Source organism: Diadema setosum, chromosome 4 (genome assembly GCF_964275005.1).
Source record: "Diadema setosum chromosome 4, eeDiaSeto1, whole genome shotgun sequence".
Classification (NCBI taxonomy): Eukaryota; Metazoa; Echinodermata; class Echinoidea; order Diadematoida; family Diadematidae; genus Diadema; species Diadema setosum.
In genome coordinates this window covers 32,188,032-32,213,366 of record NC_092688.1, presented here as the reverse complement: position 1 = coordinate 32,213,366, position 25,335 = coordinate 32,188,032, and the positions used below count along the sequence as shown (strand labels likewise).

At 39.5% G+C, this 25,335-nt stretch overlaps 1 protein-coding gene across 1 annotated transcript; it reads left to right on the top strand.

Moving 5' to 3' along the window:
• The first annotated feature begins 12,635 nt into the window (after positions 1-12,635).
• On the top strand, positions 12,636-24,004 carry LOC140227145 (ubiquitin carboxyl-terminal hydrolase 30-like). The gene is made up of 9 exons (XM_072307577.1): positions 12,636-12,830; positions 13,980-14,150; positions 14,450-14,544; positions 15,273-15,371; positions 15,956-16,102; positions 17,047-17,424; positions 21,461-21,693; positions 22,395-22,589; positions 23,006-24,004. The coding sequence occupies exons 1-9, from the start codon at positions 12,704-12,706 to the stop codon at positions 23,223-23,225; spliced, it is 1,665 nt and encodes a 554-aa protein (XP_072163678.1). The 5' UTR covers positions 12,636-12,703; the 3' UTR covers positions 23,226-24,004.
• The last annotated feature ends 1,331 nt before the right edge of the window (positions 24,005-25,335 follow it).

The window sequence follows — 25,335 nt, the reverse complement described above, 5'->3', positions numbered from 1 at the left end:
TGAATTTGATTGCGGACGCTATGTTCTCTCTCTGATGCGAGTTGTTTCAATGCCATTCTCAGCTCAGCAATTTCTTTGTGTCCCCATTTACACGTTCTGGGTTGGGTGATGGCATACTATCCACACCACGAACAAGCCGATCGAGACTGCCTTGTTCTCTCTCGAGCCCTCTCTGCTTTCAGGAATGATTCCGTCGCCAATCCAGCGATTATGGCATCATCCAGCGTCATGGGATGAGTTCGAAAAATTCTAGCCCTGATCGCAGCCTCATCGATCGCCTCATAAAAATGAGTTTTTCCAGCTGCTCACGAGCAAAAGCGCTCGATCTTCGGGTACGGCAGACCGGTCAGATCACGGATAGCTTGTCCAAGCTGGTGCAGCGATTCGTCCTTATGTCTACGCTCTGCCTGTTCCCAAGGTCCAAATCTCCTCTCCAACTGTGACACCAGCTCAGCGTAAGAGATATGACAGTTAGTTGTAGGAAGATTATTCAACAGCTTCAGTGCTGTGGTGCATGCGGACCCTGTAGTTGTGTAGCCCAGGCATTGACCAGCCTCCACATCAAAACATCCATTAAGTTGCATGTAATGTAGGCTTCGAAGTGTCGCTTATAATCAGCCCAAGGGCATCTTTCCTCCGTATTTGTCGGGAACAAAGTCTCGACAGCTTCCAACTCTCATCATGCTACCGCCGGATTGAGTAGCTCGCCTGTTCGGAATGTATCGTGGTGCTTGCCATATCTCTGTAAGGTGTATGTCTGACGTCGCTCAACTGGAATTGCGTCTCCAAATTTTCCTCTATAACTGCAATCGCTGGATTTGATGAGTCGACAACCCGCTGCGTCTGTATTTCGTCGTCGCGATGACCATCCACCCGGGGCAATTTGCTAAGAAACTTAGGGCTCACTGCATCGAGTTTTGGTCTAGCATATCAAGTGTACAATGATGATCAATGTCTTTCATCTTGTTTTGCTTTTGTACCAAACGTATACCCTTTACAATATTAATTGTAAGAAGTAAAACTTATAGCTATTAACTACAATGTATGTATCACTTACTATATGCGGATAACTACTGTATGGAAACTAAATGCATGGCGGTAGTAATTTGCTAATACTTCTTGTTTACCTCTTACTATCTAATTTCTCTGAAACACTCATATTCCATCGAAAAATCCCTTTGAGTACCTGTCTGGTTGCATAAAATGTCATGTCAACAACAGTACTGCTACTAAAAATGATTCCAAGGTTGGATGATACTGGACAAAACACCATCCCACCGCTGCCACAAAAAAAAAAAAAAAAAAAATGTAGCGCGAGAGGGGGAGGAAGAAAAGAAAAAAGGGTTTAAAAAGGAAAAAAAAGGAAAGAAGAATAAGAGAAAGAAGAGAGTAGGAAAAGGGGAAGGAAAATATAGAGAGAACATCTAAAATAATCCACATAATGCAAATTGTAATTGTTACCATTAAGAGCTAGGGCCTGTAACCTATATTTAGTAAAACCTGTAAATCCTAGCATCTTGTTTACTTACATGTACGTTTCTCAGTATAGTGACTATACTGCTTGAAAGATCAGAACTGCAAACATCTCATTCCAAACGGGAAGTCAACTGGAAAAGTGTGTTGTCAGTGCCGTTGTCACTGTAGGGCTTCATCAAATTTTCCATCAGTGGGTAAGCTGGATCACCCAAGAGCGTAATGGAAATTGACAAACCATTGATATATTTAGGGTTGTTTGGGAAGAGGCCAATCTCTTTCATGCAAATCTCTGAATTAGAAAAAAAAATCCTAGCGTCGTGAACACTAACAGACCATCCCACAACCACATCAATAAACTGTCCAAAACTATCCACGATCCCTTGTAGTATGATTGAATAATAACCCTTGCGGTTGCCGGAATCTCTATGATTTTTCGGTGGAGCAAGAATTGGTATATGCGACCTATTATGGCGCCGACCGCCTGATGGGGAAATCCTTTCCCTGCAAACTGCTGCAGACAATCCTAGAGAAAAGGAGAAATCTTATTCCTCATAAATGTGTTGTGTTGCATATTCCTGTCTATTCTGTTACCTTTTTATCACGCTATAGTCTTGTTTCCTCTTGTGTCGTCAAGTCAGTTTGTTTCTTGGTTTTCCTCCTACAAGTAGTCTTGTTGCTGTCCCAGTCCTGTTACATGTTCATTACTCTGTTTGTTGTTATCTTACATGTATAACTGTTTGTTCGTCTGTCTCTTAGTGGCCTGCCAAACTTTTTTGTGACGAACTTTTTGTGCGGATTTTTTGCTATTTTCAATTCAATTTTTACATCGTGCTTCTAATACAAGAGGGGCCCACACTCTACAAGCTCTGTCTTTTTAGTGGGTCCCTCCGTTTTTTTCTTTCACACGGTGCATATATTGAAAACTATTTCACTTTCGTTATCTTAGCAACTATTGCAATGTATCGCTACTGTTAGGTTTTTTTTTTTCCTATTATTGTTATCTTCTCTGTACAATTGTATGCATTGTTTTTGTCACTTATAAGAAAGTGAGATTTATGTTTGTATATTGTGGAAAAAACGAATAAATATGAACTTGAACTTGAACTTGAACTTAAATCTTACGTAATCAAATGCAAGTGTTCTTTATTCCTTCAGTAAAAATTGTTAATTATGAATAGAGGAAAGAATAATAAAAAAAAATAAATAAATAAATCGCCGTAGGAGAGTATGCAACAATTTATTCGCACTAAGGACCATAACATTAAAATATACCGGTCAGATCAATTATAGTCAGATAGTGGTACACGGTGTATTAAAATATACTGTGAAAGTAGCCTACTAGCTGCAGAAAAGGTAACTCCTACTACGAATTGCATTGGAAAAAAAAAAAAGGTTAGTCGGGACTTTTACACAAATCCAATTTATTTGAACGCATGATTACAAATAGACCTATATGGCTTGTTCGGTTGCACGTATTATCTGTATTATCTAAATGTCTTTGAAACAATATTCCGTGTCGGTACCTGATGCACAAAAGTATGATTACCTTCATTGCTGTGAAATAAAAAGGAACAACAAATTAATGTAAAGTGAGGGAAAGCTGTTACACAGAAAAGTATAACTTCTCTTTGTCGTTCATTCTTTTATCAATTAATGCATATAAATCAGCTGTAAAGACCACAATGGGAACCATTCGCATTATATGGATATGTGAATGAAATAATGTCTTGTTAATGAGAGTTGAAATCAAATCTTCGCCATTTGACTCTTACATACCAAGCAAGCACCATTTACTATTGGTTACTGTGTGCAATGTAACGATTGATGGGAAATATTTATTTCATTTTAGCCAACGAAAATTGTACTTGTAATGTATGCTAAAATGTCAATGTCATAAAAGGCCTACATGCTGCAATGTACAGTAACCCGAAGCCGCTGACCAGTAGGTATGTTAGTCATGTATTCACTTTTAAGACGGTCACTATCGCCCGTCCATGCAGTGTCAAGAATATGGTATGCATATTTGCGTGCTGTTGATGAGCGACAATACCGATTTCTCGAGAGTAAAAGGTAGACCTACTAAAATAATAATTATAAAAAAAAGTTTATCGAGTTGGACAGCTTGTGTAATAATAAGGTATTAATAGGATATGTACGAATAATGAAATCCGCTTTTTCCTTAAACAGTGGTTAAATTTTGTGTGGCCAATCTTCGTCTTGAAGGCCGTTCCGTTTCCGAGTTTTTTGGCCCCCAGACAACGGGAAAGACGAATTTCATCCCTTTGGGTTTGAATTCTTCTCTAAGGGAGAGATGAGTCAGACCTTGTCTTCTATCTTCTCTGTGTACAATACCTACCAAAATATCAACAAAGCGTGTTCTTTCACGAGTAGTTATCTTGATAGGTATAGGCCCTAGGCCTACGTAGCCGTAGACGTCTGCTGACTGCTGTATGATTACTTCGCGGCACTCGCCATCTTTGCTCGTAGGCCCTATTGTATATACTGTAATATAATGTTTTAATATAGCGCAATTCAACTAAAAAAAAAAAAAAAAAAAAAAAAAGGTTTTCAAAGCGCTTTACATACACAAATGTCCAATACAAAGTAGCAAGTGAAGTGGAACCCACTTAACATAACGGAATAAACTAGTATAGGCCTACTAATGAAATTACTGAGAGTTGTAAGCTAAATGAAATAAGTGAGTTTTCGCCTGATTTTTCAGTTGTGTTTTAAACAGTTTTTGTTTTTTCGCGATTTTCTTGGGATCCGAGTGGCTGGGGGAGGAAGTTCCTAAAGGACTGGACCTGCATGAGCAAAAGTCATTTCACCATATCTCTTTGTCCTTCTTGTGTTAACTTGAAGCAGATCAATGCCCTACTGAGAGGCATATCGGATAGTTCTTGAAGGGACATGGATTGACCATGCAATTCAGATAATGTCGCTGGGTGATAATATTGTGTGTAGCCATGTAGACAAGCAGAATGACTTTTGTATTGGATCTGGTATTGAATAGGGAGCCATTAAATATCCTTCGCTGCCAGACGGGATGACAATGACAATGACAATGACAATGGTTTGACAATGGTTTTTCTTATTTTCGTATATGTCACCCAACGTCAGGGTATTGAAGAAAAACATCGTAACAGATAAAATCAGTTAATTGATACATGAATACATTGTAAATTAAAAATATATACAGAAAATTGCATATTTACAAAATATACAAAATATACAAAATATACAGAATGGTGCAGGACCCAGAAGAGAGAAAGAGAGTGAGAGAGAGAGAGAGAGAGAAGGAAAGAAAGAAGGAAGACAAACAAAACAGTTTAAAAAAAAAGCAGGGCAACAATAACGCAGATAAAAGCAATTTCAATAATATAAAACAAAACATTGTAAAAAGCTATATTTACATGAAAAAATACAAATAATGATATTAATAATTATTATTTCTTCTGGAGCTTCATTATTTCCTTACAAAATTTAACTAAATTTATCAACTCACTACGATTTCGGGAATTAAATAACTGAGACATCTTTAAAGTGTTTGTCTTATTCTATAATAGGATTTAATGAATTTATTCCTAGCATTATTCAATGTATGACACTCAAATAAATAGTGAAATTCATCCCCTAGTCTATTAGAATTACATAAATTACACAATCGATCACAATGTTCAATACCAGCATACCTACCCGTTACAATTGGCAATCTGTAGTTGGCGCAGCGAAATTTGGAAAGAAGTTGTCTGAAAATGCAAGGGATTTTTAACAAATATGAATCTAAACATAAATTCGCTTTATAGATTCTGTAATTCTGTAATTCTGTAATGAACTGTTACTTATCTTAGACTGCCAATTCTGTACAAATTCGTCTCTTAATTTAAGTTTTATCGAACACCTAAACCACGAAGAACTTACGTTTTCAAAGTTATTCCTAACAAAAGACATTCCTAACTCATTTAGTGTATCATAAACTTTCAACAACCATGGTGATGAATATATCTTATAATTATGCAAAAGTGATATGATATTACATACAATAGATGAATATTTTCTTTCTTTTCCTGTAATAATCTTTAACCAAAAATTAAGCATTCTTTCTTTAACAGTACAGGCTATTTCAAGCCTTCCTAGTTCTCCCAGAGCCATGCTATTTCATAGTATTTTTTGTTAGTCTCAGTAAATGTTTGCAGTATTGATAGTGTAGACTCTCTATGAGTACTAAATTCTCATATCCCCAAACTTCACTACCATAAATAAGAATGGGTACAACAAGCCGGTCAAACAATTCTAATTGGATATCTATTGGAAGCCGCATCTTTCGAGACTTCACCATTAGACTATACATTGCTCGTTTCGCTTTATCAACTTGTTTAGTTTGGGCCTTTTCAGAATCATTTTTATAATTAAACACCGCTCCAAGGTAAGTTTACTCATCTACAACCTCTAAAACATTCTCATTAAACATAAAGGGCTTGAATTTTCTAACACTTCCTCTTGAGAAAATCATTACTTTTGTTTTACTGACCTTAACTTGTAGTAACCATAATTTGCAGTAATCACTTACAGCATTGAGTGCAGATTGCAATTCGTTCTCACTAGTAGCTAGGATTAAAGTATCATCAGCATATATCAATGAGAAGAGTCTTAGAAATACATCTATTCTTTTATCATGTAATACGGTCAACAAATCATTAGGCAAAAAATCAACACCATTATATGCGGAACTTACATAATCTTGAAAATCATTTATATACAATGCAAATAGCAAAGGAGATAGATTTTCACCTTGCCTCACTCCAATATTACAATTAAAAAAGTCAGAACGCTCTGAATTGTTGACAACACATGACTTTAGATTTTTATACATAATACACTTATTTCGGATTACATCAAAAACTTTTCCCTGTATGTTACATCTAGCAACTTTGTTCCATAGCAATGTTCTATCGACAGAGTCAAAAGCTTTCTTATAATCTATAAACGCGCAATATAATCTTTTTCTCTGTGATAAATACAAGTCAATAATTGAATGCAACACAAATATATGATCAACAGTTGAATAAGTCTCTCTGAATCCTGCTTGTTCTTCCCCAATGGCATGATTATCATCGAGAAAATCTGTCAATCTATCATTAATTATTGAAGTAAATAATTTGCCAATGCAACTTAATAAAGATATGCCACGATAATTATCAGGGTCATTAACAGAACCTTTATTTTTGTAGATAGGGCGTATCATACCAATCGTCCAATCCGTTGGAATTATTCCGCTATCTAAAACTGAATTAAATAATTTGGTTATTACATTCACTAGAGACGCATTGCAGTTTTTTAAAAATTCATTTAATATCAAATCAAAACCAGGTGCCTTATTATTTTTCAATTGCTTTATATGAGCAGTCACCTCTTCTTCAGATATTCGGTCATTATAATCATGTTCAATATGCATGGTAAGAGGGATACGTGCTGCATTACAAGTATTTGCAAAACTCGTCGGTGTTGATCTCAGCATACCATCATTAACATCATTTAAACTCTTAAAATGTTTCTGGAAAGTTCCAATGTCAATTGAACACTTCTCTGATTTCGTTTTTCTGGAGGGATTTAGTATATTCCAATACTCCTTTGGATTTTCAGACTTCAACGTACGTAATTTTTCATGAGTGTCCTTAAAGATCGTGTATTGTGCTTTCTTCAAGGTTTTCTTGTATAATCTTCTGAAATTTTCAAACTCATCCATTACATTACGATTGAATCCATTACGTTTACATTTCTTTTTCAATTTGATAAATATTTTCCTAAGTTTCTTACAATTTTCATCAAACCATGGTTTATTATCTGAAGATTTTGCTAAATTACCCCTAGCCTTTGTTACAGACCTTCTAACCATATTTGTGTTTGAGGCTGCCGTAAAGTATATAGATTGTAATGAAACGAACAAATCATCTATCACGGTTTGATTGACATTACTCAATTCAACAGAGTCCATTCTCGCGGAGATTTCATCTATTACGATGCTCTCGTTAATTTCATTTCTGAAATCAGAACATTTTGCCTGATCCCACACAATCTTTGTCGACCCTTGGACTGCATTACACTCTCCATGTGTACATTGTAGTTTCATCATTAATTTCATCGAAATCAAAATCAAAGTAAACATGTAGTGCTCTATGCTTATCAGATAGTGTATCATCAAAACAGTCCACTTCAAACTTCTTTACAGTGTCAAACGAATCACTAGATATCAAGCAATAATCTATAGTACTTGAATTATCAAAGGTATACACACCTGATTCGCCACCAAAGCGCCCATTTAAAATTGATAAATTGAACGCTCTACATAATTCTAACAACTTTCTTCCATTCAAATTGACTTGAGAATCCACATTCCGCCTAACAGGTAATGTACCAACAGTTGGAGTTTCTGAACTTTGCGTAAAATCAGTATTGATACCGCCATAACCTTCATCTATACGAAATCATCCAAATTACCAGTTCTAGCATTAAAATCTCCAATTAAGCACACAGGATGCTCAAATTTACCCTTGATATCAACAATAGAGGATGCAACATCTTCAAACATATCCGATTCATAGTACTTCGATTTTTCATGGGGTATGTAAACTGCTCCTAAAATAAGAGACACTTTAGAAGAAATCACTACTTTGACCCATAAAACATATTTTGAGTTTGAATCAGTTAATATTTGTACGTCGTAATTTTCCTTCGCAACAATACACAATCCATGGATTCCGCCATGCCGTAGTTTCTTATCATTATTCTCTTTGCTATACACTTTATATCCACATGGAATTAACTCTTCATCAACACAGTCCGTTTTAGTTTCACTAAAACAAGCAATGTCAAAATCTTTAATACATTCTGGTAAAATACCAAGTTCAAGTTTCGAATGCACACTTTTTAGTTGGGTCCTACAAAATTGATTAGTTAGTGAATTGAACCTACGTTTTTGCTCCACAATGTCACCTCCGCATTCCTAGTAGCCGACGACGTCCTTGATCTTATCAGGCTTCCATCCCAGCTTGCTCAACTGGTCAGGAGTGTCGATGGTCACGGATTCTGCCATCGATCGTCCACGCAGTCTTCACGCCCGGGTCTCCTTTCACAGCGCGTAAGATGCGACTGCGCAGAGGAGTTAGATCCTCCTCCACGTAAACGGCCTTCCGTGTCTCCTTCTTTCTTAATTCCTTCTTCTTTCTCATAATCTCCTGTCTTGTCTCCCTTCTGACGAACTTCGCGATGACCGGTCGGGGCCCCTTGCTCCTCCGAGACTTAGGCAGTCGATGGCTTACACTGATGTCACTCCTGTTGACAGTGACACCAATGTCAGCCGCAAGCTGTATCACCTTCTCCGTTGTGTCTTCCCTCGCTGACTCCTCGAGGCCGAAGATGCGGATATTCTCCCGTCGCCCATACTGCTCAAGTCGGTCCAAACCATCAAGTGCAACGGAGTGACTCGAGCCATTTGGTGGTGAGGGCGCCGGCATTGCTGCTTTCATGCGTTCCATATCCGCTTCCATAGCTACTCTCACCGCTTCAGTTACCGCCTGGATAATGACGGGCTGGATCGCGACGAGGACCTTGCTCACCATTTCAGCCATCATGGCTCCATCAGCTAATCCTTTACTCTCATCTTTCACCGACTCTTTACCACTTGTTGCAGCTGTCACAGCGTAAGATACGGCATCTTTCAGGTTGCATGATGGAGTCTTTTGCACGGCAACCTCATCGTCCAATACGTCGAATCGACTACCAGAAGCCATTGTCACGTCACAATTCAGATCTTGATAGTGTAAGATGCGTGTGGCAACGGGAAAGGATGCGCGTTGTAGAATGATGCTGTCAGTCTCCTGTCGCTATGGAGACGGCGTAGTTGCCAAGGTCGGGTCAATGCGTTGTGAGCACCAATGATGCAGAGTTGCGCAAATAGGCAAACAAAATCGAAATTTTTAAGTACGTATTAAACGCCAAATAATTGACCAAATTCGCTGTAAACGTTCCAACAGAATAACGCAATCTACAAAATTATGAACTAATCGAATTTACCTCGCTGTGCTTTTCAAAATGAAGTACAAATATCCACGACCAGACGCCAATAGCGAAAATAAAGTCCAATCTTCCGGAGCTCAACATTTGTAACTTACAAATCTTCCGGATACATTTGTAACTTACAAATCTCCGTGTCTCGGATGCCAGTAGTAATTAGCTATTGGAAAAGTCAAGGACAGAAGTCACAAACGCATGTATTAGGACCAGTGGCGTACCGTGGGTCAAGACATTGGGGGGCACCTCATGGCAGCAACATCAGAATTGCATAACGTAATAATTAAATGCGAGCGAGCGGAGCGAGCGAGCTTGAAAATTTTGACATTTTACAGTCCCCAAACTGCCGTTTGTAGCTATATATAATAATATATGTATGTATATATATATACATATATAATATATATATATATATATTTGCTTTGGAAATTAAGGGGGTTGCACCGGGCGCAACTGCTGGCAGTTGCTGGCAGTAACATCACGAGAATGGCATAACGATTAATGCGAGCGAGCTTGAAAATTTTGACATTTTACAGTCCCCAAACTGCCGTTTGTAGCTATATTTTTCCGCTTTGGAAATTCAGGGGGGGGGGGCGCACCGGGTGCAATTGCTGGCAATTACTGGCCGTAATATCAGGAGAATGGCATATAACGGTTAAATGCGAGCGAGCGTTTTTAGGTATATTTTTTCGCTTTGGAAAATTACGGGGAGGGGGTGCATCGGGCACAACTGCTGGCAATTACTGACAGCAACATCAGGAGAATTGCATAGTGATTAAATGCGAGCGAGCGAAGCGAGCGAGCTCTGAAAATTTTGACATTTTACAGTCCCAAAACTGCCGTTTGTAGCTATATTTTTTCGATTTGGAAATTAAGGAGAGGGGGCGCACCGGGCGCAACTGCTGGCAATTACTGACAACAACATCAGGAGAGTTGCATAACGATTAAATTCGAGCGAGCGAAGCGAGCGAGCTTCAAAATTTTGACATTTTACAGTCCCAAAACTGCCGTTTGTAGCTATATTTTTTTCGCTTTGGAAATTAAGGGGAGGGGGCGCACCGGGCGCAACTGCCGGCAATTACTTACAGCAACATCAGGAGAATTGCATAACGATTAAATGCGAGCGAGCGAGCTTGAAAATTTTGACATTTTACAGTCCCCAAACTGCCGTTTGTAGCTATATTTTTTCGCTTTGGAAATTAAGGGGAGGGGGCGCACCGGGCGCAACTGCTGGCAATTACTTACAGCAACATCAGGAGAATTGCATAACGATTAAATGCGAGCGAGCGAGCTTGAAAATTTTGACATTTTACAGTCCCCAAACTGCCGTTTGTGGCTATATTTTTTCGCTTTGGAAATTAAGGGGAGGGGACGTACCGGGCGCAACTGCTGGCAATTACTGACAGCAGCATCAGAAGAATTGCATAACGATTAAATGCGAGCGAGTGAAGCGAGCGAGCTTGAAAATTTTGACATTTTACAGTCCAAATTGTAGCTACATATATATTTTTTTCGCTTTGGAGGGAGGGGGCGCCCGGTGCGCCCCCTGGATCCGCCACTGGTAGTCAAGGGTGTCGGTTTATGTTTATGATTGGGGGAGGTATGACCAGCGAGGGAGCGTCGAAGTGACCAAGCGGGAGAAGGATGTCCAAAATCTGCACTTTATATAGAGCATCTGGTGTTTGTGAGTGTGTGTGTTTCATATAGATGGAAAAGTTAGGAAATAGCCAAGGTCAAGTCTTATTATTGGCAATGCAAGGCATTTTAATATAGACTAGTATGTAAAGCAACACTGCAAAATCAATGATCAAGCTTAATGTGTACAACCTATCAAACATCATTGCGCAACATTGCAGCGACTCTTTTTACCATTCCGATGTTCTGAGTACACTGCGCACATCCATGCTTGTATTCAAAATGCCAACCAGGAATCACACTGAATCACAATCTTTTGTCGTCTCCGGGCTTTTTGAACAATGTTTCACTATAATACCTCTTTAATTATATGGTTAAAAGAAATCTTAGAAAAATATCTTTTTTCTTGATCATCCTTTCATGTCGATTTCAAAAGCAGTTTACTTAACCCTTGAATTACCATTTTGGTAGGGTTTTTTTTTTTTTTCCTTTTTTTTCTTTTTTTTTACCAGCGGATTGGGGGGGGGGGGGGGCACGTGCCCCCCCCCCCCCGTAGTTACGCCACTGATTAGGACTTCTGTCGTCGACTTGACGATATCTAGGATCGCTTGTCTTCTTGCCTGTCCTGATTTAATCGACTTGACATGATACTGTAGGTTGGTCTCATTGTACGATAGTTAAGATGAATAAGTTTGATTTTTTTTTTGTTCTATATGTATTTTCTTTTATTACTACGCTGTATATTGTGTGTATTTTTTATGTATTCATGTTCCTTTGTTAACAATGCCTGTAATTCAGCCTGCGGGCTGTGATGTATATTTATCAATAAAACAACTTTTCAATTCAATTCATTTCAATTCAAGGATTGTGTCATGTCTTCTCGTCCTGAAGAAGTCACATTGAGATCTATATACTATAGATTTTATCATGTTTTCTCATCCTCATCAGTTCGACCAGGGGCCCGTTTCATAAAACTTGTCATCAGTGACAACTGCCACATTTCTCTGACAAATTTGCTCTCAGCCAATCAGATGCAAAATATTTCAGTAGCATGTCGCAGCTATGACGTACAACTTGTCACTGATGACAAGTTTTATGAAACGGGCCCAGACGTGATCCAACATCCTGTCTCCATATCAGCTTAACTCGGCACTATCTTTTTGTCTTCTCGTCTTGTCATAAAAAGAAAGAAAGAAAGAAAGAGATGATAATAACAATGATAATAATCTCGGCTTGGGGGGGGGGGGGCACTTTTGAGCTTCCATACGGTTGCGATATGTGATGTGCTCCAATGGGCGAATGATTTTTGGGCGAGGTGTTTAGTTCTTTGTACACAGTACACACACAGAGTGCTCTATGCGGAAAACAGCGAACGGCCCCTGTGTGAACACAGTACAGCTCAGTGCAATGAGCGATTTCGTCATTATCATTTACATTGCGTTTATGTACTGACCTAGTTTACACAGTCGGTGGAAGTGTCTACGGGCTTTGGATGAATCGCTGAAATGCACACCCCTTTAAAATGAGAGGTTATCCTGGACGAATTGACAACTATGGTGCTATAGTTAGTGTAGGGCTTGTCGCAACTGTCGCATTGATTTACATTTTATGGAATCCGGGGACACCCAACAAGCGATCAGGCAAGAGGAGTAAGTACGAATTACTGACATTAAGTTGCACGAGTGGGACTACGTAGTCTCCCCGCTCGTCCGCATGTCTTTTAAAGATCTACATGTAGGTAGGTAAACTTAGGTCTAGGTAATGTCTGTATTAAAGACCGTATATAACCGTTTCACACGGTTTCACGGTATCACGGTTGAAAAGCTCCATCCGGAACATCACTCAACGTTGATAGCGGTCTGTGAGGGAACGGTCGCGTTAATCGAGCTGTGCGCTCTTTAGCTTTTGTTTAAATATCATTGAATCCTTGATGGAAATTAATGACATGTCTCTTTCGTTATCACAGAAAATAAGTCAGGAACAGTGATTATTAGATTTTAAATTAGATTTTAACCACTTTGCCACTCCATTGGCCGTTGTTAAACCTCAGGCTCAGAACTGAAAAAAAGAAGAAGACTAACCAAACGTTAGTGGTTAGACCCACCAATGAATGTAATGGACCTCAATTTTGATAGCGTTCTCAGAGCCAGAGGTCAATCTTGCTCAACTCAACTTCATTAACTTCAGCTTCTTCAGTCTTGTTATTGACCGAATAATGTGATAATATGCGTGTGTTGTGACAATAGAATTTGCTGGCTTGTGATTAAAATTTTAACATTAGTGGTAAAATTTAAATGTCCGAATTCTGGTAGTTGGCCGAAAACTCGTGGTTTTTAGACTCTAGACAATCTACATCTACAACTGTAGTTAGGCTTACAGAATCCTTTTGCTTGGGTCTTAGGAAATTTGCTTTCATCCAATCCAAAATTGAAATCCTTTGTATACAGGTATGAAGGAAATTGTCGTAAATTAATCTTGGAAGATTATCACAACATTTCTGTATAGATCTATAAATTTGCAAGCCTCGAGAGAAATTCTACATTGAATAGTCTGTACAGACTACAGTATTTATTCTTTTCTCTCTCTTTTTTTTATTTAAAGATATCCTGTCAAGGTTTGCAAGAATTTCTGTTGATGTTAGATGCAGTGTAGAAGTGTAATTGTTGACATCAGTTTTTATTGTTACACCTTATCCTATCCCCTCATTTTACTTTAACACCATGGTTACGGTACTTGTTTTCCCTTTTTCCATTTGTTTTCCTCACTGTTACATTTGTGTGCTCTCACCCTTTGATCAGAAAAAGTAGCAGGGCTTGAGAATTTAGGCAACACCTGTTACCTGAATACCATTCTTCAGAGCCTGGCCGCTTGCCCTGCCTTCTTGGCTTGGCTGAACCGGACACTACGAAGGGGCTGTTTCAAGGGGAAGGGCAGCGAACTAGCCTACAGACTCTCGCACACAATCGAAGGTGGGTAATTCACTTGTAATAAATGTTTTATAGCACCAACTCATTTCATGCTGGACAGCAATAGCCACACTTCTTGTTGAAGATTTGTAGTTATTGTTCTCTTCATAACACAGTTAAATTGATGAAACATGAAATGTTGATAAAACATTGATTTACCCCCTCCCCCCCAAAAAAAAAAATAAAAAAAATAAAATAAAATTAAATTAAATTAAATTTTAAAAAAATATGGCTTTGGCAAAAAACAAACAAGAAAGTAAATGTTGATGCATAATTTCTCCCATGGATCATACTTTACACAGGTGTGAATGACCACACATCTCCACGTATCTTCTCGCCACATGAGGTCTTGTATGCACTCTACAGCAGGAACTGGCGGGCTGGCCAGGAACAGCAAGTAAGTCAGAATGGAAGGTAGTTGTACTCACTGATTATTGTATCATGACACTCTTTCTGTCCCTCTCTTTTTCTACCTGTTTCTCAGTCTCTGCCTCTCTTTCTTCCTCTTGCTCTGTTCATGCTGTAGTCAGTTTTTGTTTTTTGTTTTTGTTTTTTTAAAAAAGGTCCAATAAAAAAGCTAACCTACAAATGATACAGAGAGTCAGCAAACCAGAGTTCATTATTAATTATTCTTGTTAGTAGATCTTACAATGGTACTCTCTATGAGAAATGTTTTGTCATTCGTGTCAATAGAATCCAAAAATATTGATAACATTACAAATGTATCTTTCATTGAACAGTAAATTTGAAGAGAAAATCAGTGAGAATGATGATGACATCCCAGCTGCCACTGCTGCTCAAAAGGATGAAGATTGTGGTGATTGAGGATGGTGATAACATGTTGGTGATGGTGATGGTAATAATGAGTGATTATAAGGATGATGGTGATGGTGAATAATGATAAGGGTGATGATAATGATGAATGATTATAAGGATGATGATGATGAATAATGATACGGGGGGTGCTGATGATGAATGATGATAAAGGTGATGATAGTGATAAATGATGGTTAGGGTGAGTATGAAGGATGATGATAATGGTTAATGATGCTGATATTGATAATGATGATGATAATGATAATAGTGATGACAGTGATAAGAATGATGTTCTTTCAATCTCCCCAGGATGCTCATGAGCTGTTCCAGTTCTTGCTAAGTGAGCTGAGTGAGGACAGAGAGCAAATCCCCTCCCCCGTGTCACTCAGTGAGGCACCTAAACTTGCAGTAAGTGACAGCAAGCAATTTTCTTTGAGTGACATGACCTAGTTTACCTGGATGAGCTATTCACAGGATGCTGATGCATTACATTCTCATGGCAGTTGGTTAGAAAAAAGGACAACAAAAATGTCAGTGGGTTAACATAGTCTTAATGCATGAACATTATCCTATGAGATATCTTTGATCAGGGACTGAGAAGAATGTAAACCGTACTCAAGTCATATCCTCAAATATGGTGTAAATCGATTAAAAGTGTAATATGACAAGACAGCACCCAGTGCAAGGTTTGAGATGTAACTTCTCATCCAACAGATAGATAGCAATTGCAACATTCCTCGGATATCTTCTTGTGTATGTTGGGTAACTAATACTTTAATATCCCAGGTAGATAAACTGATTGACGAAGGCTTGTGCTACCAGTAATCAAGTGTGATAGATTGAAGTTATCAATGCATTATTTTTTGTCTGTTTGTTTGTTTGTTTATTGTTATTTTTCACCAACTGAATCTCGTTTACTTCACCCTTCGAGATTCCAATATTTTTCTCAGCCTTTCTTAGCCTTGGAACTGTTGTCTTCCTCTTTATAATAGAAACATGCATCAAATGGAGTAATACCCCAGTCTGGTCTGAGGTCCAGCATCAAGGCCAACTTACCCCGAGTCACAAGTCGCGATGTGGACTCGCCCTTCAGAGGACTATTGGCCAACCACCTTACCTGCACTCAGTGTGGACACAGGGTAGGCGGGACAGCCATAACTTTCTTGCGCTGATTACATGCTGCAAATATATAGACTTGGTCACTGTTGCATCCCCAAATATTCAAGCTACTGTTTGGATAGAACAAAAGTGATAGCTTTAAGCATGTGTAAATGACAGAAAAGACTTGTAGGTGTACCTGTAAGAGCTAGAAACAGATATCAGTAAATGGTGCATATTTGTTATTTCTTTCATGCTTTACTGATCACAGTTGGTTGTGTTTTTTTTTTTTTCTTCTTCTTTCCATTTGTTGAGCTAAAAATTCACTGTCAGATTTAGTTCTTAACGGACAGGAGCAGGTACTGTGATTTGTGCATACTGTTTTGGGAGCATATCCTCTCTGCACTTGTAAGGTATTATGTCTTATTCTAGAAATGCATCCTTACTTTAAAAAAGAAAATATTCCCACATGCACTCATGGGGTTGTAGGATGGTTTTCTTCTCAGAACTCTCCCATTTCTTTGTCCACAAATTAAAAAATTAATATATTTCGTTTATAGCAAACACAACTCCTTACCTATAAAAGTTATCTTTTCTATTTTATTACAACATTGCAAGGATAAGATGGGAAAGATACAAGTTGCTCTCTCTAATTTCATTTGAAAAAAAAAAATTAGAGATTTGTGTACTTATCAGTGGTAGACTTGTGAGAGGAAGACATTATGACTTCGTATAACTTGCATATGTGATTGCAACCACTATTACTCGTGCGTGAAAAATATTGAATATTGAAAATCCCAGAGCTTTCCCATCACCAGTTCTGAAGAAAGTTGAACCACTCTTCGTTTGATTACAATTTATATTCCATAAAGTCAGCATAAATTTTGAGTGGCATTGATCCTCGATCGGATTACTAATAAAATGTCATACTGCCATTTTTTTTTTTTCTATTTGGGTATCCTTGTACCATTCACCCTCATGCCAGAATCCAGTGACCTACACCAGCTTTGACTGCCTGTCCCTCCCCATCCCATCCCTGGGCCTCTTTACAACTCTCTCCCTGGACTGCATCCTGCTCAAGTTCACCCTACCGGAGCTGGTCTACGACGTGGAGTGTGTAGAATGCACCAAGAGAACGGGCACACAGGGCACAGCACACACCCAGGGGGGTGCCACCAGACAGCCGGAGAGTGCTGACGGCTCTTCTCCGGGGGTGGGAGATGGTAGAAACGTTATTGTTCCCACGGAAGGGATGACAAGAGGGCAGGGGGATGGAGAGACTGTCGCCAACAGCCCTACCAAAAGAGATAATCAAGCGACAAGATGTAAACGAGTCTTCCAGAAGCAGATGACAATTGGGAAGGTGAGGATTTGCCTCCATTCACTGTCAAGTGGAGAGCTTCTTCAAAGAACGCTTCCTTATTTTTTGCATTAAAAGATATTTGATCTGACATGAATGTCAATCAGAGTGTTTCCGTTTGCAATTATGAATGTATTGCGGATGTTGTTAAAGGAAGTAAGGATGCAAACCTCAAAATTCAGAGAGGTTCAGACCTTGTAATTGTCTTGTGACATTCATATTTTAGGAGATAGCCTGCGAACTGAGCTTCAAAACAAAATAATTTCCAAGTCTGAAAGCTTTTTATGAAATAATATATGTCTTGATCAATATTGTTGGTATCAGGATGATTCCCATGAATTCCCATCCGTATATTAAGCTTGGGAGAAAAAGTTTGTGAGGATGACTTGTGATCAGGTGCATCAATGTTGCAATGAGTATGTAAAGCATTGGTGCACAATGTGGCAAAATGTATTGCTTTATTTCCGAATGTAATCTTCTGATTCTATAATGAGGAAAACAATGAAGCCCGAAAGATTTTGAGACAGCCGGAAACGGGTGTCTAGAGAGTAAAAGAAAGAATGACAGAAGTACAGAAGAAGTAAAGTTTTTATTTCTGTACGCTTTTTGTTCTCCTAATGGTGGGGGGGGGGGGAGCCTCGAAAAGATATGAGTTAACCATAAACGGGTGTCTAGAGGCCAAGAGGAAAAATGAAAGGTAGAAGATGTACATTTTAGTCTTTATTTTCTTGAGCAATTCTATAGCTCCTAATGGTGTAAACAAAAATAAAGGAAGCCGAGAAAAAGTTTGAGATAACCGGAAACAGGTGTCCACAGAGCCGAAGAACAAAAGAGTCAGAAAATGTATAGTTTGAGTTCCGTACACATTCCATGTCTCCTAATGGCAAAAAACAACAATTAAAGAAACCTGTAAAAAAAGTTTGAGAGGAAAGAAGACAGGTGTGTAGAGAGCAAGAAGAAGAGTGAAAGAGAGGGAGCAAGAATGGGGCAATATGAAACATACACCAACCTAGATTAGTTTGTGCTATTTTGCTCCTTATAGGACAAAAAAAAAGGTAGGGGAGGGGATTAAGGTGTGATTCAAATATGAAGCAGTGCTGCCTTTGTAAGTTTTAAATATTTGTTCGTAAGATGTGTCATTTCTTTTCATGACACATCGACACAAGACATCGACATGGCTTCTTCATGTGATAAACGGGTTGAGCTCTCGCTCTCAGACAAAGTTGACCTGCCCAGGAATCTAAAGAGCCTGGCATAATCCAGCATGTCCTGCCTCAGAGATACGGCATTTCAAAGTCTCAAGTTTCTCATCTCGTGAAAAGCATAGAGAAGATACTAGCGGAGTTTGAATCTGGAAGAAACTCTAAAATTTGATCAGGAAACGACAAGGATATTGACATAGCATTGTATGTGTGGTTTGAGTAGAAGCTGGCCCAAGGGGCTAGGCTTTTCGGGCCAATTTTAAAGGAGAAGGCTCGGGAATTGGCAAGTTCACAGAGATACGAATTCAGTGCCTCTGAGGGATGGCTTTGCAGGTATAAACAGAGACACAACATCGTCTTCAAGCAGGAGCATTGGGAAACGCAGCATGCTGACATCGCCACTGTTGATGGATGGAAGAAGAGAATTACCAACCTGCAGACATATTTAATGCAGATGAGACTGGGCTGTATTTCTGCGGTTTTCCGGACAAGGGGTACTGTGTTAGAGGTAACAACCTACCAGGTGGGAAGAAGGCAAAAGAAAGAATCACCGCATTGCTTTGCGCCAACATGACCAGGGCCGAAAAAAATGCCTCTCCTCGTCATCGGGGAAATCCAAACATACATGGGTATTCCCAAGCAATCACAAGAAGCTCCCCATGAAATACTGAGCATAAAAAAATGCCTGGATGACAGGGAGCATCTTCAAATAGTGGCTGAGAGAGTGGGATCCCCAAAACTATATGCCTAAGATCTGTCTGCTGGTAGACAACTGCTCCGCTCATCCGAGTGACTTCACGCTCACCAATATTGAGGTCAAGCTCCTTCCACCAAACACTACCTCAGTCATGCAGCCCGTGGATATGGGTGTTGTTCGTAACTGGAAGGGCCACTCAGAAACCACCTGAACAGCAGGATCATCGCGGCTCTTGACAGCTATGAGAGTAAGTGAGCCATCAAAGTAGCAGCAACCATCACCATCCTAGACGCTGTCAGCCTGGTGATAGAATCATGGGATGAAGTGAAACCGCAGACCATCACGAACTGCTACATGCAGGCACACTCCAAGAATGATGGAGATGATGACACGCAGGTGGAGGAGGAGGCACACGATGATGCCCTCGCAGATATGGCTGCTCCCACCAACATGACCCAAAGAGGAGTTTGACAACTATGTCAACATGGACATGGATCTTGAAGTAGCAAGTGCGCTGACAAATGAGGAAGTGATGGAGAGAGAAAGAGTGAGTGTTCTAATCAATGACATGTGTATTTAGGCAGGAAACAGGCTCTGTACACAGAACGTTTATTTAGTAAATCGCTACACAGATAGCATTGTAGATATGCTTAATAATTAATCAGAATTTATTGTGTTTTCTTCATCTTTATGAAGAAATATTGAAAGGAGCTTTCATACTCTGTATGTCAAAAGTATACAAGGTTGTATGGACTGAAAAAGATAGCACGGTATGCATGTTACTGAAACAGAAAGTTAGTTAAAGAGAAATGAAAACTGAGTCGTCATATAGGCCCTACAAATTCAGTAAACCTTTGGATGATTTAAAGTTTGGGATTGATATGAAGTAGAATGGCACTCTGTATTGTGAATACATTATATCCTTGTGATACAGCCTGTATTGGTTAACGAAAAGTTTATTCTGTGTATTTTTAATTCATATTTCGTACTCTGTAAAACTCTTTCTTTTCCTTTTCTTTTCTATTTTTTTTTCATCAAGTCTTCAGGTGGTCATATATTCATGTTACAAAAATGTCATAAAAAGCTAGCGTATTAGTAGGTGATACGTACAGTACTCACTGCAAACTCGTCGCGTATTGATTGACCAAGATGAAAAGCATGCGGGGGGAAAATGTTATTGTGTAGCGTAATGTAATTCATTTGGATGCCTGGCATGCGTAACGAAGGTGATGGTAACCGTGGAAAAAAATGTGTTTACCACTCCCTTCCGCAGTTTGTAGACTTTGTGTTGTTAATGTAGATGATACACAGTAACTGTATATATGGTGAATAGGAAAAGTGTGTTAGCCATCAGATTTCACAGGGCCTACTATATATGCACTGTACATGTGAGCGTGAATCGTGATTTGATCACTCATGTACACCATCACTGTACTCATACTCTACGTATAGCGTAACAAATTCTAGCTAACAGTTAGCGTTCATTGCCTATCAAATTTCCGTCATGGCCGGCATATCGTGTCTGGATATTTGTGAACTCTGATGAGGGTTACGTATGCCCAAACAAATAAAGGTTTGTTCAAGTGATGTTTTTTGGCCAAACTATGAGACGACTGAACATTTTCTCTCTCTATCTCTTTTTTGCGTTTTGTTTGCAAGTGTCATGCGTTTTTGCCTGTCGTTGTGGTTTCTGACTTATCATGAATGATAGACTGATGTTGGTGGTGTACACGTGATGCCCACATATTGGGATCTGTGTGTGGTGATTCGCACAAGCCAATACTAGCACCGCTTAAGCGAAATCCCAACTCTAACGAGAGAAGAACTTGGCTCCCGACCCCTCCCGATTAAGCGGGGAGCACTATACAGTGCATAAGCGTAGACTCTTAACCCTTTGAGGATGAGCCCAAGTATACTTGAGCAAGTGTCAGTGGGAAATGCGTGTTGTAGCAAAATCAGCCTGTCCTCAACGGGTTAACTACTCTACGTGAAAACATTCAGCACTCTACCAGTCCAGGGACCCATTGGTACTTGATATGCATTTGGTTCTGGATCTCCTTGTTTAGTTATTAATACATGTACCACTGACAGTGTCATTGTCTCACCACCATATTTCATCATCTCTGCTATGATACCACAGCTTCCCCAGTGTCTGTGCATCCACATTCAGCGGGTTGGTTGGCAGCCGGACGGCCAACCCTTCCGCCGGGAAGAACACATCATGTTCCCCGAGACGCTGGACATGAGTCGCTACCGGCTGGCGTCGGTCATCGCAACGTGCAATAATGGGCTACCCCCAGCGAAAAGGCTATTGCGACCTGCAGCCCAGGACAAGCCTCCTGTTGCCAATGGGCATGCCACCTTAGAGAAAAAGTGAGTTTTACTTCCAGGCTGATACGTATTTGATTTCCACTCCCAATTCTAAAGATACCAATGAAAAGCTTCCTTGTGCAATGATGAAATTGGTCTTCCGAAATTCTCATGCCTCTAGAACTCTTCTTGTTATCTAAAACTATTCATTCTTGTTGGGTTGGCAAAGATACAATCAGGGAGTAGCTTCTACAAATTGCAAACTTGTAGAGAGCAGGGCTGATTTGTTTTGCAGAAATTATTTGGGCAGCAAAATTGATCAGATGTGAAGAGACTATGTAGGTTGTCAATTATGTCATGTAGTACAACCTTCAAATTCATGAAATTCTTCCGTCGGGATATTTTCATTGAACTGATTAACAAATTGCCCTACATCGACGTAAATACACTGATCAATTCAGTGCATATTTACGTTGATGTAGGGCAATTTGTTAATCAGCTGCAATAGTACAACCTTCTTAAAATTAGTTTTGGCTGAATTACAATTTCCTGAGCTGTACTGTACTTTTTCTGTAGTCACAGATGAGAAACTGAAGTGAAACTCTGCTGAATTTATTTGCCTTCCTACTTTCTCTCGGTCCATTATCACATTGTAGATCCGTGACGTGATGTGCGTAGACATTCTGCCAATAACTACACATTCCACAGTGATTGAGATGCTTGTACATGTATATCCATGGTCATTTTTCATTATCTGCTAAAAGGCCCCCTCCACCGTCAAACCACACTTTCATCGGGGACAGTTTCCTCTCACCGACACGCCCCGCCTCCCTGCGCCTGGTTGGCGGGGGCTGGATGCCGCGGTCCGGGGAGGGGCAGGGAGAGGAGGAGACAGAGGCAGAGACGCCTGGTCTGGAGGAGGAGCTAGGAGCCGGTTTCCAGGATGCAGCTCTTCAAAAGTATGTGATATGTAGGATTGGAACTTTTCTCTCATGGCTGTCAAAACTCTGTGTTGTAATGAAAAACAACACTAACCAAAGAGGCGCAGCAAAACAAAACTACTTATGAAATTGAGACCCCCGCTTTTTATGCCTCCACCACGAAGTGTTGCTGGAGGCATTATCTTCTCTCATTCTTTGATTTCAATCTGATTTTCTGTGGTGTGATTTTCTACATGTTGGATCCTGCGACAAGATGTTCAGAATTTCCTTTGCATATTTGTTTATTTGTTTGTTTGTTTTTTCGTGGGGGGGGGGGGGAGGGGGAGCCAGTGAGGGTTAAACTTATATTACTCATTTGTTCTGTGAAATTGGAAGGTGCCTTTGTTGTTGCATGAGTTTCTTTTTTCTTCATTTTTATTTTCTTCCTCTCATAGTGCCAAGCCTATGGAATCGAAATACAAGCTTGTGTCAGCTGTCGTACACATGGGCAATGCCTACAGTGGACACTTTCTGACGTATAGGCGGGGACCTTCCCAACCCGGCGAGCAGCTGAACAAGAACTGGCTGTGTGTCTCGGACGAGAGTGTGTATACCGCGGTCCTTTCCGATGTTCTGTCACAGAAGGCGTACATGCTGTACTACCAGCGAGAGTAGACGTCTGTGAGGGCTCACTTCTAAATCCAGAAGAGAAATGTACACTCGGTGTTGCCGACGGCGATGCAATGAAAACAATTTTTTGTGTCTGCGTATTTTGAGTCTGAAATACTTTCAGATAGAGTAGTCATCCCTGTTTGCAACAGGTGCCTATTTGCAGCAAGGGCAATTTCATCCATTGATGAAACAACTAAAGAATGTCAAATGTGCTTAGTCCCACTTTATAACGAAAGTGGGAGTTACTCACAAATGTTATGGAAAGTGAGGTGTACTCTTACACCTGATGGGGCCTTTTCATCAACGAATAAAACTGCCCCTGCCGCAAATAGACACCCTGTCACTAACAGGGATGATTGCTCTAGAGGGTTGGATAAAGTTTTTGTTTTATTTCCTGCTTTTTGGCCCTGCCACCCTTGGATCGGAGAGCTGTCATGTGATACAATATGTTTGGATTGTACTTTTGCTTGTCTTTCTGTGTGCCTGTCTATCTATGCATAATTATTTCTTGTTACCAAGGTTGAAAAAAAAAACGGCTTAGAGCAGCTCAGTGCAGCTAGGTATATGAATGTATTAAAAATAGACACACAAAAGTGATATGGTGTGACAACAAAGAGTCATTGGTCATGATGCAAACACAAATTTAATAGTCTTAAAGCAATAAACCAAAATGCTTGGGATGCTAATAATCAAACTTGGTTGAAAGATTAACTGTCTTCAGCAATTTATTTAATATGTATCCTTAATTTTAAAGTGTAAAAGAAGTCAAGCAATGTTTACATTTTTTTGATATATTTTCAGTTGAAAGAAGTGTATGAGAGATTTCATTAATTGTTATGCTCGTGTGCATGTAATATCCTGGGTAATACCATTGAGGTAATTTATTAAAGAGTTTGGTAATACTGAGGTCAAAGGCCAGTGTCTCACTCTAGGGTTTGCTTTGTCTTGGGGATATGCAGACCTCCCAACCATTCCTAATTTTGAGGAAAGAATCTGAATTTTGGCTATTCTCGGCTCTTGTTTCAATATGAATTTCTTATTTTTTGTGATAATTTTACTAAACACTCCTGTGGGAACTGGTCTTTCTTTCCTACTTTTGAGCCAAATCCCTATTTTTCAGCCAGAATGCTTTTAATAGGAGGTCTGGATATGCTAGAAACTTTAAGGTAACTTTCAAAAGATAAGATGAGAACAGAGAAAAGGTCAGATTTTAGGCTTGATGCCTCTAAGTTGCGAGGTAGAGGGTCACGCCAACTCATTTGACAGACCTTCAGTAGCTCGGTAGAGAACCATAAATTCAATTGAAGACTGGTCCGAATATTTGGATTAGAATTATAGGGGACAGATTGAAGTTACCACAAAGGCATGCGATATCCAAAGGATAAATTTTGATCTCTGTACGTATCAATTCTGTAATATTGATGGTGATGATGACAACGACTCTAATAATGAGGAGGAGGGTGATGATGACAATGATGCTAATGACAATGATGGTAATAATTTTTGGTCTTATTTACCCAGGGTAGCCTCCTCAGTGTTGACATTATTCTTCCAGAGGGCCCTGCCTCAATTATTTCCTCCAGCATTGCCAGGTACCCATTTTTACCTCTGGGTGAAAACATCTCGTCTGAGGGCATAAGTACATACCTGACACGACTCGAACTTGGGACCTCCATTTGAAAGTCTCGAGTCATATCCACTGTACCACTGAAAAAGATGGCCTGAACATAAAAGACCAAGGACTTTATTATTAATGCGAAGTATCCTGCAATCAGAGAAGTGAAAACAGCCAAAAAAAAAAAAAATTCTAATATTTGGATTAGAATTATAGGGGACAGATTGAAGTTACCACAAAGGCATGCGATATCCAAAGGATAAATTTTGATCTCTGTACATATCAATTCTGTAATATTGATGGTGATGATGACAACGACTCTAATAATGAGGAGGAGGGTGATGATGACAATGATGCTAATGACAATGATGGTAATAATTTTTGGTCTTATTTACCCAGGGTAGCCTCCTCAGTGTTGACATTATTCTTCCAGAGGATCCTGCCTCAATTATTTCCTCCAGCATTGCCAGGTACCCATTTTTACCTCTGGGTGAAAAC